This window comes from Sycon ciliatum, chromosome 7 (assembly GCF_964019385.1).
Source record: "Sycon ciliatum chromosome 7, ocSycCili1.1, whole genome shotgun sequence".
NCBI lineage: Eukaryota > Metazoa > Porifera > Calcarea > Leucosolenida > Sycettidae > Sycon > Sycon ciliatum.
Window position 1 is genome coordinate 16,963,828 of NC_088649.1, and position 14,043 is coordinate 16,977,870.

General features: G+C 46.5%; 2 protein-coding genes across 4 annotated transcripts in view; both read left to right on the forward strand.

Moving 5' to 3' along the window:
• LOC135821105 (uncharacterized) overlaps window positions 1-6,166 on the forward strand; it is a 121,305-nt gene extending 115,139 nt beyond the window's left edge. For both annotated transcript variants that reach the window (XR_010554299.1, XM_065334169.1), the window contains exons 2-3: window positions 2,253-2,639; window positions 5,152-6,166. Coding sequence is in view for 1 of the 2 variants with exons in the window: in XM_065334169.1 (XP_065190241.1) it covers window positions 2,253-2,639; window positions 5,152-5,162 (398 nt within the window). In the remaining variant the exon portion in view is untranslated. The remainder of the gene's footprint in view (window positions 1-2,252; window positions 2,640-5,151) is intronic.
• A 2,596-nt stretch (window positions 6,167-8,762) lies between these two features.
• LOC135821106 (uncharacterized) overlaps window positions 8,763-14,043 on the forward strand; it is an 18,936-nt gene continuing 13,655 nt past the window's right edge. For both annotated transcript variants that reach the window (XR_010554300.1, XM_065334170.1), the window contains exons 1-2: window positions 8,763-9,821; window positions 11,884-11,953. Coding sequence is in view for 1 of the 2 variants with exons in the window: in XM_065334170.1 (XP_065190242.1) it covers window positions 8,906-9,821; window positions 11,884-11,953 (986 nt within the window). In the remaining variant the exon portion in view is untranslated. The remainder of the gene's footprint in view (window positions 9,822-11,883; window positions 11,954-14,043) is intronic.

The window sequence follows — 14,043 nt, forward strand, 5'->3', positions numbered from 1 at the left end:
CTATATGCGTCGAATGACTATGTGTTTCTCCCAGGACTGTCCGCTGAGCAGCGGAACACAGTGGCCAAACAGATTAACTGGATAAACGTTGCATCCGTTGCGTGGCCGATGAGCACCCATTGGCCCACACTCTTCCCCTGTACACCAGGCTGGGTGTCTGCCCAGTGCTGGAACGAGGGGAATGCAAGCTCCGACTCCTGACATTTAGAATCCGTTCTGGAATCGTCAGTGAGCTGTTGTCGTCCCGGATTGTATTGCAAGGCCCGCTGACAGGCATGCCCACTCGAGGTCAGTTGGGACGCAACCTTCCCCTCCCCCTGACCCACAGTGCTTCTGGCGCATGCCGACCGCTTCTAGCCAGCTGCCGACTCCGGAATGGCCTGCCCGACTGTATGAAGTCCATAGTATCTGTCCGTGAATTCAAACGCATGCTACGCGGATTTTACTTCGGTTAAATGTAATGGCTTTCGTAACATGCTGATGAGGCTCGATAGAATCATGCTACGATGACCCGACTTGTAAATTTGAGATCCATTTTTCTGCTCGTCTTGACCCTGCCTCCCCTCATTGCTACACTGTACTTCCATTTTCATTTATTTTTCTCTTCATTTCTGACTCTTCTTACAGGTTGTCATCGCTTTCATAATATTGGGCAGAACTGCCCGTTTGCCTTGCGATGTAAAATAAATAGACAACAACAACAACGCCAGGCCAAGCTCCTGTAACCCGCCCGATCAGCCCGACACCAGCTGTGCCCAAGGCTGTGCAAAAACGTGAGGGGAGTTCGTAGATTTTTCAAGAGAAGTGTAAAGCGAAGCTAGATCTACTTCTTGAAGTAGTTATGGGGAAGGGGAAGTAGAATTGGGTACAATGAAGGTAAAAGTGCCGGTAAGTGTATAGAAAATTAAAAAAAAAAAAACAAGACAAAAGAGTTAGAAGTTGCGACTTCGGAGGTGTTAGTCATAAAGTTGGTTGTTCCAACGAGAAACACACGCTTCCTGCCGAACTTGACACTTGACTGACTCACGGCTGCCATGCGCTAGGCATTTCCTAAATCGGCCCGATTTTTTCGCCTAATAGGCTTTTCGATCGGCTAAGAGAATGTCCAATCTATCCTGGAAGAAATCAATGACATCATCGGAGCAAGGATGCGGTTCGCGAGGTACTAAAACATCGATTTTCGGCGAATTCAATGTGAAAATTGCGTTTTCGGCGGAAAGATGGGTGATTTCTTCAAAACCACTGTTTTCGGCTTATTTTTCGGCCGGCCGATTTGGGAAATGCCTACCATGCGCAGCACATGAGGAGCACGTCGCACGACCCTGCACTCGGCAAAACTGATTCACGACTGCCATCCGGAGCACATGAGCGCGTTGGGAACAAGGCTTCTCTGTACGTTTGTATCCCTGGTGATGGTTTGGCCTTGAAGTTGAGGGCACTACGGTATATATGTGGTCCTTTTCAAGTACAATCTTCCTGAGCCTAATCAAGGCCAACTGATGAGGGGTGAATTCCTCGAAACACTGTGTATTGAGCAGGTAGTGGTTCTTTCTTGCAGGTTTGTCGAGTGGAAGGTGCGATGTGCTCCTCGTGTGCTCCGGATATTTGCAACACTGTAATTATGTGTGGGGAGCAAACCCTTTTCTCACAAATCATCGCCGAGGTCGCAACCACTACTTCGTACTGTAATTATATTGAAATTATAGTAAAAAAGTACCAGGGAACTACAAGTTACGCTATAATGTCCACTAAGGCAACCAGTTACTAAACAATCAGCTCATGGCATAACTGGTAGTGTTAGTGGACATTATGGCGTAACGTGTTGTTTCTTGGTTCTTTTCTTCACTATATCCTTGGCTCACCATCCGAGCCTATGTATTTAAAATCTCTGTTTTTTTATGCAGTGACTGCATTCCTGAAGATGAGAATTTCCTGAGATTCCGTTGATTTTCCTATGTTTTCTTTTTCAGTGATTGGTGCACCAAAAAAATTCACGGTTCGCGTGAGACTCGGCTGGAAACCGAATTTTCCGCATCCGTAGGAACGCCACCACCCTTCAAGGATCAAGGCGCTGATGCAGCTCCTAAAAAAGCGGTGGGAGGTAAATAGATCAGCTCACCAGAAAGTGGTCAAAGACCGAAAATCCCATTCACTGCATCCATGCGTATCGAAGGGGCCGTGACGTCACACTTAAAGTGACGTCCATCCAGAATTTCTGTTTCTCTATGTGTGTGTTGTGCCAACATTTTCAGACGAGTCTCTTGACCAACAGCTCTCTGACATGACAGCATGGGAGAGTGAGGTCTTCACAGAACTTCGGCCTGACCTGGTTTCCACGCTAACTCCAGGTGATATGCGTCGCCAGTGTGAGGCTAAGAGGTTGATTACGCGTGCACAGCGTCAGCTATTTGCATTACACACTGGCCGTGCAGTGCAGAATGAGGAATTGCTCGATGCACTAAGCACTGGTGATGACGAATCCTTCCACACCTTCCTTAAATGCATCCGTAAAGTCGAGCCAGAAGCCAGCGCGAGAAGGTTATTGGCCAAGCTGGAACCCGTCGACAAGTTCCAGCAGCCCGGCAGTACTGCTGAGGCCGCATTAGCGTCTGCAGGAGCATCTACTGCTGATCCAGTGGGTAAGTAAAGAGCAGTAGGCTGTACAGGCAGAGGCCAGTTGGGACTTTTGCAGCTCCATAGTTTTTTTTCCGTGGTTTTGGCAGCCCAGCTGGCATCAGGCCAGTCTGAAGGCTTGAAGTAGCTAGCTAGCAAGCAGTAGGACTAGGAGGAGTAGTGCGATGGCAGTAGGGCAGTAGCTTTCCAGAATGCCTGAGATTCATTGCAAAATTGATGAAGGGAAACTGAAGTTGTGGTCCGTACAGCTTCCATTTGTAGGGCGTACGGCAATTTTCCGGAATGAATTTGGCACCTATTGGGTATTGAATCCGATTGGGGTATGGCAAGATGTTGAAAAACCCGTATTGTGATTTGTGCTCGCCTTGGGTAGATGAGGTGAGCGATTTGGGGGGGGGGGGGGGGGAGGGTGCTGGGGACTGCTCTCCCACCACTCTCCTTGAGAGGATAGCGAGAGTGATTGTTCACTCCCCTGGATTTTTAACTGGTAGTGTTAGTGGACATTATGGCGTAACGTGTTGTTTCTTGGTCCTTTTCTTCACTATATCCTTGGCTCACCATTCGAGCCTATGTATTTAAAATCTCTGTTTTTTTTATGCAGTGACTGCATTCCTGAAGATGAGAATTTCCTTATACTGTATTCCGTTGATTTTCCTATTTTTTCTTCTTTTTCAGTGATTGGTGCACCAAAAAAAAAAAAAATTCACGGTTCGCGTGAGACTCGGCTGGAAACCGAATTTTCCGCATCCGTTGAAACGCCACCACGCTTCAAGGATCAAGGCGCAGATGGAGCTCCTAAAGCGGTGGGAGGTGAGTAGATCAGCTCACCAGCAAGCGGTCAAAGACCGAAAATCCCATTCACTGCATCCATGTTCTCCTCGTGCCAGGCCACGAGTTCCCAATTAACTGTGGGTCGCAGCACGGCTGGAAAAAATCCTTCCGCTTCCAAGCAGCACTTGAACCTGGTACCCTCTGTTTCTCAATCATGGTCTTAGACCATCCCACTATGCCTGCCTGTCCAAGAGTATAGAGTATTAGAGACCGCTTGGTGAGTGTTGTGATGATGTACGGATATGCAGGATTGATCAGCAAAAACATGGCTTTGTTTGTGCCTACATGTATGTGTATGTGTATTTTTGTGACATTAGGACAAGCCAAGGCTGAGAATCCATTCGACACTCCCAAATTCGTGGCTGAGTTGTGGCCTCTGATGTACTTCATGGGACAAGAAAAACTTCGCCTTGGCTGTAGAGCTGCCAAACTTCTCAACTCAGTATCTGATCCGGAAACACTAAGCAGAATCTTGAAGTATGAGGGGAAAGAAGCACATGCTGACAAAATTGTCTCCTTCCTTGTTGCTGGGGGGCGTGAAACATTTGCAAAACTGTGCGATGTCATTGTCGGCATGAACATCAGCAAGGAATCGAACAAGCTGTGGGCAGAGGCGAAGGACGAGCTGTAAGCGTTCAGCACATGCACAGCCTATTAAAGGTGAGAACGCATGTACACAATGTAACACACTTAAAAGAAATATTATTTTTTGCTTTTTTTATATATTTTTACTGCCATGGCTGGCTACCCCCCCCCCCCCTCCCTCCATATTGGCCCTTATTCTCTGGCCATGGGAAGGTGAAATAAAAATTAAAATAAATAAAATATGATAACTGTCTGTTAAGTCCTTAAAACATTGAGCAGCATGCAAGCTGATTCTACTAAATAATTATATTTTTCATGAGGTTCACTTAAAAATTACTTGTATGCCTATGTAGGACGGAAACCTAGGTACCAATGCGGTTTATTGACAGTGACGTGTTGATTTTTTCCTTGACACCCGGGGAATGGGAAAGGGTGTTTTCTCTCCACACCAGACCTTGCGCTTTTCCGCCGACTTCACTTGACACTTAGGCGATTCACGACTGACGTTCAACGAACCTTGGACTTGGCTGTTGTGCAAGAAATCACCACGCTCTCTGCTCACTATTTTCAATCATTTTGAAAATGATCAAGATGGTTAGAGCACTACTCATGACAAGCAAGGTCCCGGGTGCGAGTGCTGGTGGGTCTGGCGGTTTTTTCTCTCATTTCAGGCTAGTCACTGCCCCGACTGATCTCCTGTGACGTTATCTGTTGCTCTATTTATGCATAGAAAGTGGGGAAAAGGTCACGCTAAAAAAATGCACGATTAGCACAGGGTGGTAAAAATTACGTTATTCAGCCCTTTCGGACCAGCACCAATCGTTTCAACGTACAGAAGAGTACCAGTAACGGAGACATCACTTTTCTGTTTGCACCTATAAGAACGAATTGACGCGTCAGGCATAAAATTCCATACAGATCCCCATAATAGGGCATATACATATACATGTACATGTATTGGACAGTGATTTGTAAAACAAAATCCCCTCTCTTTGATTGAGACAAGGAAAGCGGTGGGTCACCCAACTAAACCAGGTTCTGAACAGTTAGACGTGCACAAGTTTTTTGTTGTTGTTTTTTTATCTGTGTTAAAACCTACAGGAGTCCCGTAGAGAACGACGGCATTGGCGAGGCGATGAAATGTGCAAGAGCCCACCTTTCGTTGAGATAGAAGGCTTCTGTACAGCACAGGTGTTGTATGAACTGGTGCCAAGCTACCCGACCAAGAGGCTGTGTCAAGGACTGTTTGTCGGCTGGTTCGACCTTTCCATTGGTCATTTTTATCATACATGTTATTGTAAAGCGTATGTCTACTGGTTTGTCTCTGCTAGCATGCTATGTCTCTGCATGTGAAGGTGTTGGCATGTAGCAGTATTGCCTGGCAGTCACACTGTGCATGTCCGGCTCACACAGATGCATAATGCCGTTTTTTTTTTTTCATTTTTTCCTTCTCTCTTTTTACGATTTTTCGCCTTCTTTTTTTGTATCGCAGATGCTCCTGCTGCTGCTGCTGCTTATAATGATGATGATGATGCATGTCTAGTGGATTGTAGGTGTTGTCTAGTGCAATGGAATGCATACATGTATGTTCTAATGCTGGCACTGGCTTTTAAGTCGCCGCACACGCTTAGGTTTACATTGCAGATAAACAAAGGCTAGTGCATTCACAATTTTCTTTGCTTTGACTTTTCCCATTGTTACACAAATAAACATTAGACTCGCAAGTCTCGCTTGGACTTGTACTGCCACGAGCCTCCTCTCGATTTGGTTATTTCTCTCTTTCTTATTTAGCCGCTGACCGCTGGAACTCAGCTCCGGCATCGGTCCGCCTTGCTGCTTCACCAAGTTTTCTTTCGACGCGTTTGTTGTGCAGTGAAGCCGAGACCCTAGGTCGGCGGAGCACATCAGACCCCGTCACCACGTCCACGATTCATGCCTGCGATGCTGCACCGCTGCTTTGCATGTCATGATTGGAAGCTGTGGCCTTAGTAAAAAAAAAAGTCAATTTCGTATCGCAATCCTAGATTGGCTAGGGTGCCCCGTAAGGAGACCATAGGTCTGTACTGTGGGGACTGCCCTAGAGAAGTATGAATAAATACTACTACTATGTACTGTACTACTACTCGTGTGGAGTGCGCATCCAAGTTGTGCTAGACTTGATTACCAGTTAAATAAGGGGTAGACGGTCAGTACTGTTGGTCAGGTTTAGTTTTGTTGATGCCATCTTCAGTAGGTCCGTCAAATAGTAGTGATGGATTTTTCTTTTGACCAGACGAGACCAGACGACGCCTGGATGGCATCAACAAAAGTATGACTTCTCCTGGACCTCCTGAATTGTCACTCTTTGACTTTTCGAGGAGGTTCGGTTTTCTGAAGAGGTGCATGGCCTTATTGGCCTCTTCAAAAAACGAAGCTCCTCGAAACTCCACAACCTCATCCGTTGGGAGAGGTGGATTAGCTCCGAAGAGTTTTGGAATAGCTACATGATTGTACATGTACATGTACGTCACGTAGTACGTGGAGATGGTCAATCTGATCGGACGTCGTCATCGCCATAACAATTCCACTGAAATACTCTAAAATTATTTGAAGCCGTTCTAATGGGACACTTCAACGAATCCCTTTTAAAAATTTGTTCGAACAGTTGATGAGAACAATTATTATTTAAATGCCCCCTAATTCCCATCGTGGACAGGATAATATTCAATTGACAATGACATCCCTACGTAAGAAGTACATGTACATGTACATGTCATATACATGGAGGATGCGTGCAACAATTACATGTACAAGCACGGTGTAAAGTTGTACAAGTCATGTACATGTACATAATTGTAGATCTACTGTTGTGGACATGGAAATCCGGTCGCACGTCTAGCGGCCCCAGGGCGTTGGCCATACAGCAGCCGTGTGTAAGCGGTACAAACATGCATTTATGCGCTGCAGCGCGCGCTGGTCGCATCGAATCAACATGTGCACCATGTGCACTGCACGCAGCGTTCTGTACGCGCTGAGGGCGCCGGCCCCGGTCCATCGACTGGATTTCCATGTCCGCTACAGTAGTTCCCAGCAGGAAGGAGTAAGGAGTTTGCTGTCTCGGCGACTCGGTACTTCTGCTATTGCTGCGGTTGTTTTCTAGTTGTTTTGGCATCGTTGACATTGTATGCACAAGAGCTCTCTCATTTCAGTCACGATGATGGCAACTTCTGAGCATTTTCTGAAAATATGGATGCGACTTCAGTAACTTGCACTTGTTTGGCATGGTTGTCAGAAGCATGAATTACGAAAAATACACGTAATGGCATCTTTGGGAAGGGACTACCCGGGCCAGGGGCACTAATCGCGCGAGACCAACGCATATGGCCGATTGGTTTGCAGGCTTGCCTGCGAATCATGAGGTCCCGAGTTCGAGACCCGCGCTGGTAGCAGGGAGCGTGTAAAGACTTTTTACGTGAGTAAAGACTTTTTATGTGTGGTGAACTGCGCCGACACCCACGGTCAACTGGGTACTCACAGCTCGGAGTGAGGGTAACAAGGATGCAGTTTACAGGGTTATGGGCCGTTACACGCCCGATTGGTTGAGAGACTCACCTACTCTCCCCTGACTCACTTGTGAGGTCTGCATTCGCCACTAAGGTGTGCAAGGCATAGGCATAGTGGTGGCCTGCGGAAGCGAAGGCTAGTTTGTGTGTTTCTGAACATTCAAGCGATGCCAACGCGAATCCCGCGAATTATTATTATTATTATTACGATAGGTAGTCTACAAACTGTCTGTACATGTACGCGCACGCGTGATGCCACTCACGGACACTTCCATGATCCACCAATCGGCACCATTTTCGGGACGCGGACCAGACTTGTCCAACAAGGAAGGGAAATCCCCGCATACCAGCACCCTGCATGCATGCACCCATGATAAAATTAATGTCATGTACCATAATCTCCGCATATTCCGCTGTCCAAGTACGCTACATGTAGTAGAGTGCTGTTTCAACACAGCGTTTGACGTTGCAACGACGAATCTCAAATCAAAGGCCTTTTTGACTGGCTTTGGCTTTGGCAGTTTGGTTTTGACGTGCATCGCCAGGATAGCAATGTCAGCATTGTTGATTGATAGCAGATACTGAGATAGATGTCACACAGTGACGCGCGCAGAAGCATGAGCTACTACATTGTAGTAGTACTACTACTAGTTCAGTGTAGTATGATGCTGAGGAACAGCGCGCGCGCACGCACACACACACACACACACACACACACGCGTACACACACTGCAGATTGCAGTCCCCAAGAATCCCCAAGTCCTGGAATCTACCGGATGCACTTGGCTGCGGACACAAGCGCTCAGCACATCTGCTCTGGACTGTCAGTAGCTAGCTAGCTGATAGTCGAGTGCACGCTCGCCTGCTCAAGTCAAGAGTTCAATGAAAAATATGATACATGATGAATACAGAATAGTAGACCTACTACAATGACTACCGGTATGTCATTTTATGATGTAGCCTGTATGATTGCGAGCCTGTACTGACTGTACTGTTTAGTCTGTAGTCCGAGACGTCATTATTCTGGTCATATCAGAACAGACTCAGCTGGCTAGATTTGTCAGTCGAGCCTGTCTGTACTCTGTAGCCAGTGTAGGTGTACTTCGGGATAGGCCGAGGACATTACCTCATTAGTACAGACATTAGTAAACATTCTTTCTGTTGTTGGAGCTCACCCACTACAATGACTTGCATGAACGCCGTTGGCGTTACACGGGTACTTCTGGTACAAAACTTGTGCGTGTGTGATACATACGTATTGGTTTTGCCTCCGTTCGTTTCCTCGTAGCAAACCGACTCTCTTTGGATGAAGCATGGCAGAAGCAATGGCGACTTCCAATGCTGGGTTTGAAGAGGAAATCCTTATTGAATCGACCGATCATCGCAAAATCGCCAACGACCCGCCAGTTGACTCGCCGCACCACGCACCCTACCACGCCACGTTCAACATACGATGTGGCTGCGCGAAGTGCGCCAAGATGTCCAAACCAAATCTGGGCCACGGGACGGCGTTTTTGCTGTACGACCTGAACCGGCTATCTGGCGAGTATTATTACCTGGCCACTGCGGCTCACAACCTTTACTGCTACAATTGCGGCGACTACCGGTGGGTGCAAATCATCGAGAAATGGCAGGAGACTAGTGAAGGCCCGTCACCTGTGTTTCTGTCCAAAAGGATAACAAAGAAGAATGCCGATGGGTGGCTGAAGGTGCCTGAATGGTACGAAAAGAATGCGAAGCAAAGTGCCAAGGCAGATCGGTTTCCACACGATTATGGCATTGTTGCTGCCTCGAGGGAGACCACCATGTCAGCTCCGTTCACGACTTTGAGCAAGGTGTTGAAGGCTGCGCCAAATGCGACTGAAAAGAAGAAAAACTCGTTCCTGCTCGGCTTTCCAGGGAGAATCTACGCGAATGGCGCTTGGGTCAGAGCAAAGAAATGCAAGTATTGGGTAGAAGCACCGGGCAGTGTGGAAGGGTTCAACGATGCGCTCGTCAAGCATTATATCGACTCCAGCGCTGGGCAGAGCGGCTGTGTGCTGTACACCTTAGACGAGGCCGGGAAGAAAGCTTCGGCGCTCGGTATCCATGTGGGTGGAAACGACGCGGAAAAGTACAACGTGGCGGTCAAGCTGTGCAGCGGATCATCCGCCATGGCTGAGCTGAAAGGCTGGGCGTCCAATCCACCCCATGGTGATGAAGAGGAATTTGACCTGGATGATGACGGCGGTAAGTCGTTTATTGCATTTACACTTTATGGTGAAACCTGTCTAAGACGACCACGCAGGGGAAATTCAAAACGGGGTCGCGCGAGTACAGGTGGTTTCCTGGACGAGGGTCATTTGACTGAAAATAGCATCCCCTGGTCCCAGCTGTAGTGGTCCCTGAGACAGGTGGTCTCCCAATCAGAGTGGTCCCTGAAACAGGTGGTCTCCCAATCAGAGTGGTCCCTGAAACAGGTGGTCTCCCAATCAGAGTGGTCGCGCCTTGACAGGTTTTACTCTACTGTAATTTCACAAATTTTCGGTGTACTTTTATTTTCGGTGCATCTGTTTCATACTTAAAAATTAATTTCAATACACCGAACAATATTATTATTATTATCACACATAATCCAATGGGGAACTGCTTCTCTGTACCTAAAATTTCTGTTCACCTAACCTGGCCTTTTGCCCTCATACCGAAAATATTGAGCACCGAAAATTTCTGAAATTAGAGTACCGGTATTTGAAAACAAATTCAATGCCCCGTTTGCATGTCTGTCTATCTCCCACATGATCATCATCCTTCATTGGCCAGTACCGCGTGGTGCTCAACAAGAACATACTTAGTACATAAACATTCCACATGGAATGTCAATACTGAACAATGCTATGTGATGGGAAGGTGAAATAAATGAAAATTAATGAAATGATCCGCTACAAGCTCTTGGCTACGAACACGTAGTTTCCAAAATCGTTTTCAGGCGTACGTGTTACTCACTGGCGGATTCTGCTCGAAAAGGTGGCAGATTCTGCTCGAAAAGCAGTGAAATTGGCAGAACCATACAAACCTTATGGCGGGCAATTCCTCGAATTCTCAGCGGCTCCATTTCTTTATCCACATACCAAACATGCATGAAACTTACCAGAAAAAGTACCGAATTCTGCCAATTTTTCTACCGGCATTATCTGCCGGTGCCTAGTACAGTACGTATCGCCTATAAGGTTGGCGGCTATAGTAATATACCGGATATAGTGATCAATTTCTCAAATTCATTTTCATTTGCCATAACTAAGTATACACAGTTATCGCGTATAGTAATAATCGTCTATAGTAATATATCGCCTATAGTGATCACATTCTTATTTCAAAAGACCTTCATTACATTATTTTTGCATCGATTATAGTGATTGATGTAAAATCAAGTGGTGTCAGAGGAGAACAGGGTGTTACTTCTTCGTGAAGAACTAACTTGTCCAGTGTTGTTTGGTGAGTTCTGCTTGTAAAAGTTGCCAAATATGCCTCCATCGTGAGGAAATGCTGATGTTGTGTGACATGAGCTGTAGCCAGCTATGCAGTGCGTATGTGCACGACGCCCTGAGTCGTTTGGCACCCCACTCGCATACATTGCATGCAGTATCGGTCATAGTGATATATCGCTTATAGTGATAACATGCTCAAAATCAAACACCAACGCTATAGGCAATACTGACTGTACGTGTACATTGTACCTTACCTAGTGATGTTGTGAACCGTGAGAGCACTGATGATTTTATTCATGGGTTGATTTTCAACGGTCTTAGGGTCGTCCTCAAAATTGATATTGAACTTTTTTTTACGAAACGAAATATGTTCGTCATGAGGTGCGGCATTGGGAGGGGGTTGATCAATTTTCGTTTCAGAAAACATTTGTATGATCATGCACATGGAGGTGGGAGCAGTGACACACTTGCGACTTTTGTTGTATATGAATGTGTATGTCAACATTTCTTTACTTGAAGTATGTTCGGGGGGGGGGGGGGGGTGAGGTTGGGTTGAAACGAAATTTATTTGTTTCGTGGTAAAAATTAATATCGATATTTACGGAAGGCCCATTACATTTAATTGAAACAAAACTTCGATGACAGTCTGATGTAAAATGCATGGTACAACGACCTCTCACTGTCCTACTAATTCGCAATTGAACAAAAGGATACAGACCAAAAGCCTTTCGCCGGCCTCATAACTCACCTCCCGGCGCCGAATGAACTGATTTCAAGCTCATCAACCTGCATTTCTGCTTCCTGTTTGCCTCCCTGTGCCCCTCTAGTCGAGTATATAGAGATGGAGGCAGAGGAGAGTCCAGATTTCTTGCAAGATCCAGTGCGAGAGGAAAGAGGGTAAGTTCCTTAAAGTAGTATCTTCAAAAATGGTCTTGTGCGGAGATGATTTCTGAATCACCACTGCATTCTCTATGTGCTCTCTCAAGCACGCCACATAATCAAAAAACGTTTCCTGTTTCGCACAATTTCTGTCGTGGTGCTATGTCATAGGCCAGGTCTTCAGGCAGAATGGCGAATGCATTGCTTATGAAAGTTAGTTACCGGTGCTCCAGAGCATTATCTTCTCATTCAAACGGCACTCGATTAAAGGGGAAGTCCGGTGAAATTTTTTAATTTCACAGTCCGTAGAGTTCGGGGCGCTGAGTCGAATGATCTTTGTCCGAGGAGGCTGCGGCCTATGGTTCGTCAGCTACGCCCAATCGAACATGTGCGAATTTGAGCGCGCATCACCCAGATCCAGGTGATGACGTCACAGCGTGCAGCCAGGTAGCCACACCATCTAGTTGTGTACAAAATGGCTATATTCGGAGCGCGTTCGATTGGGGAGCCGTTTGTCGCAGCTTCTTCGGACCAAGACCATTCGATTCACTGTTACAAACACTACGTACCCTGTAATTTGCAGCTCAGTAAACCTCGAGAATACCGTATTTTAGCCGTTTCCGAGTTGGCCTTTTTCCGTCGGCACGCACTGACCTCTGCGGCTCTAGCAATGCGCTCCGTGTATGCTGGCCTGTAGTGTAGTCAACAAACTCATCACACACGGAACTACTCCCACACTGCCATGCTGGGGTAGGTACAACAAGATTCGAGTCACAAGACTCAGAAAACTAGTCACCACACGGACTCGTCATGTACTACACTCGTATCAGTCGTATTGTACAGTCATGTAGTCAGAGAACGTGCGTTTCTCCTTGCCGGTGTCGATGGTTGTGCTTTGAGAAAGAAAATTGTAGTTTTCCACTCCCGCCTCATTATTTTATGCTACAGCGATGAGTGCACAATCGTGACAAGTGACAAAATAGCGAACAGCTCCCGGACCTAGAACTTTCGAATCGGGTAGCGTAGTGAGCGAAGAGTCGTGCCCCTGGTTCAAAGAGCCTGCACTGTTCTCCAATTGAATAGTCCGAAACATGCCCAGTTCGCACCAAAAAATCACCATGTAGCAGGCTACTGGAGTCTAAGCGAATCGGTATGGAACAACATTTAGAGCACTCGCATCACTCTTCTCCATTTTGGCGACCCTGCTCTCCAGCGATCTGATAATTGAGCCCCAGCCAGCAAAAACCTGAACATGTGTAATTTTTTCAAAAATTATTTTTTCGCTCGAAATTGATTCTACACTATTAATCATTCAAGTTATCAAGTTTGGTGACAATCTGATGAGCGAAAGCATGGAAAATAGAGTTTGAAGTCACACAGGTCAAGATTCAGTACAGTTGGCGCAGCATCCATGCCCAGTAACTCCATGCAAGTTGATCCTACAGTTTCTGATTGTGATGTGGAACAGGTACATGTAAGTAAATAGATTGCAAGTCAGGCTTGCCCTCTTGGTGCGCAAGCATGAGTAGTTCAGAAGTGTGACGATATTCCGTATACAAGTACACCACTACCTTCTTTACAACACCAGAGTGCAAAACGATGATTGGTGGCTGGCCTTCCAAATTGTGTTCAGGGACCTCTGTGCTGGCAGTTTGAGCGTTGTCCCAAAGCTTGCCATACTGATAGATGTACTGACCAATACCACTGACATCCACACCCTTGCACACTTTCACTCAGACCATGATTTCAGCATAATTGTATTTCAGCATAATTATATTTCAATGATCTGAGTGAATATTCGCGTTTTGTAGCTCGTGAAGACGTTGCCCCAACGCGTTCAGCCGGTTTGACTTTTTAGGGATCGCCTTTCTCAGCACAGGCAGCAGCCAGCTTGGCGTCGTCTGGCAAGGTAGAGTACTGATAATACTACGCTCTGTTTTGCGCCGTGAGACCCTCCATCATGTCAGTGTCTGCAAAATCATTGTTGTCGATGTAGAAATACGGATCGCTCAGCGGGTCGACATTCAGCTTCTCCTCGCAGTCGCTATTACTCCAGCGCTGACTATCGTCGCCATCAATATCCAGTGTCGATTTTATGAGGGCTCTTC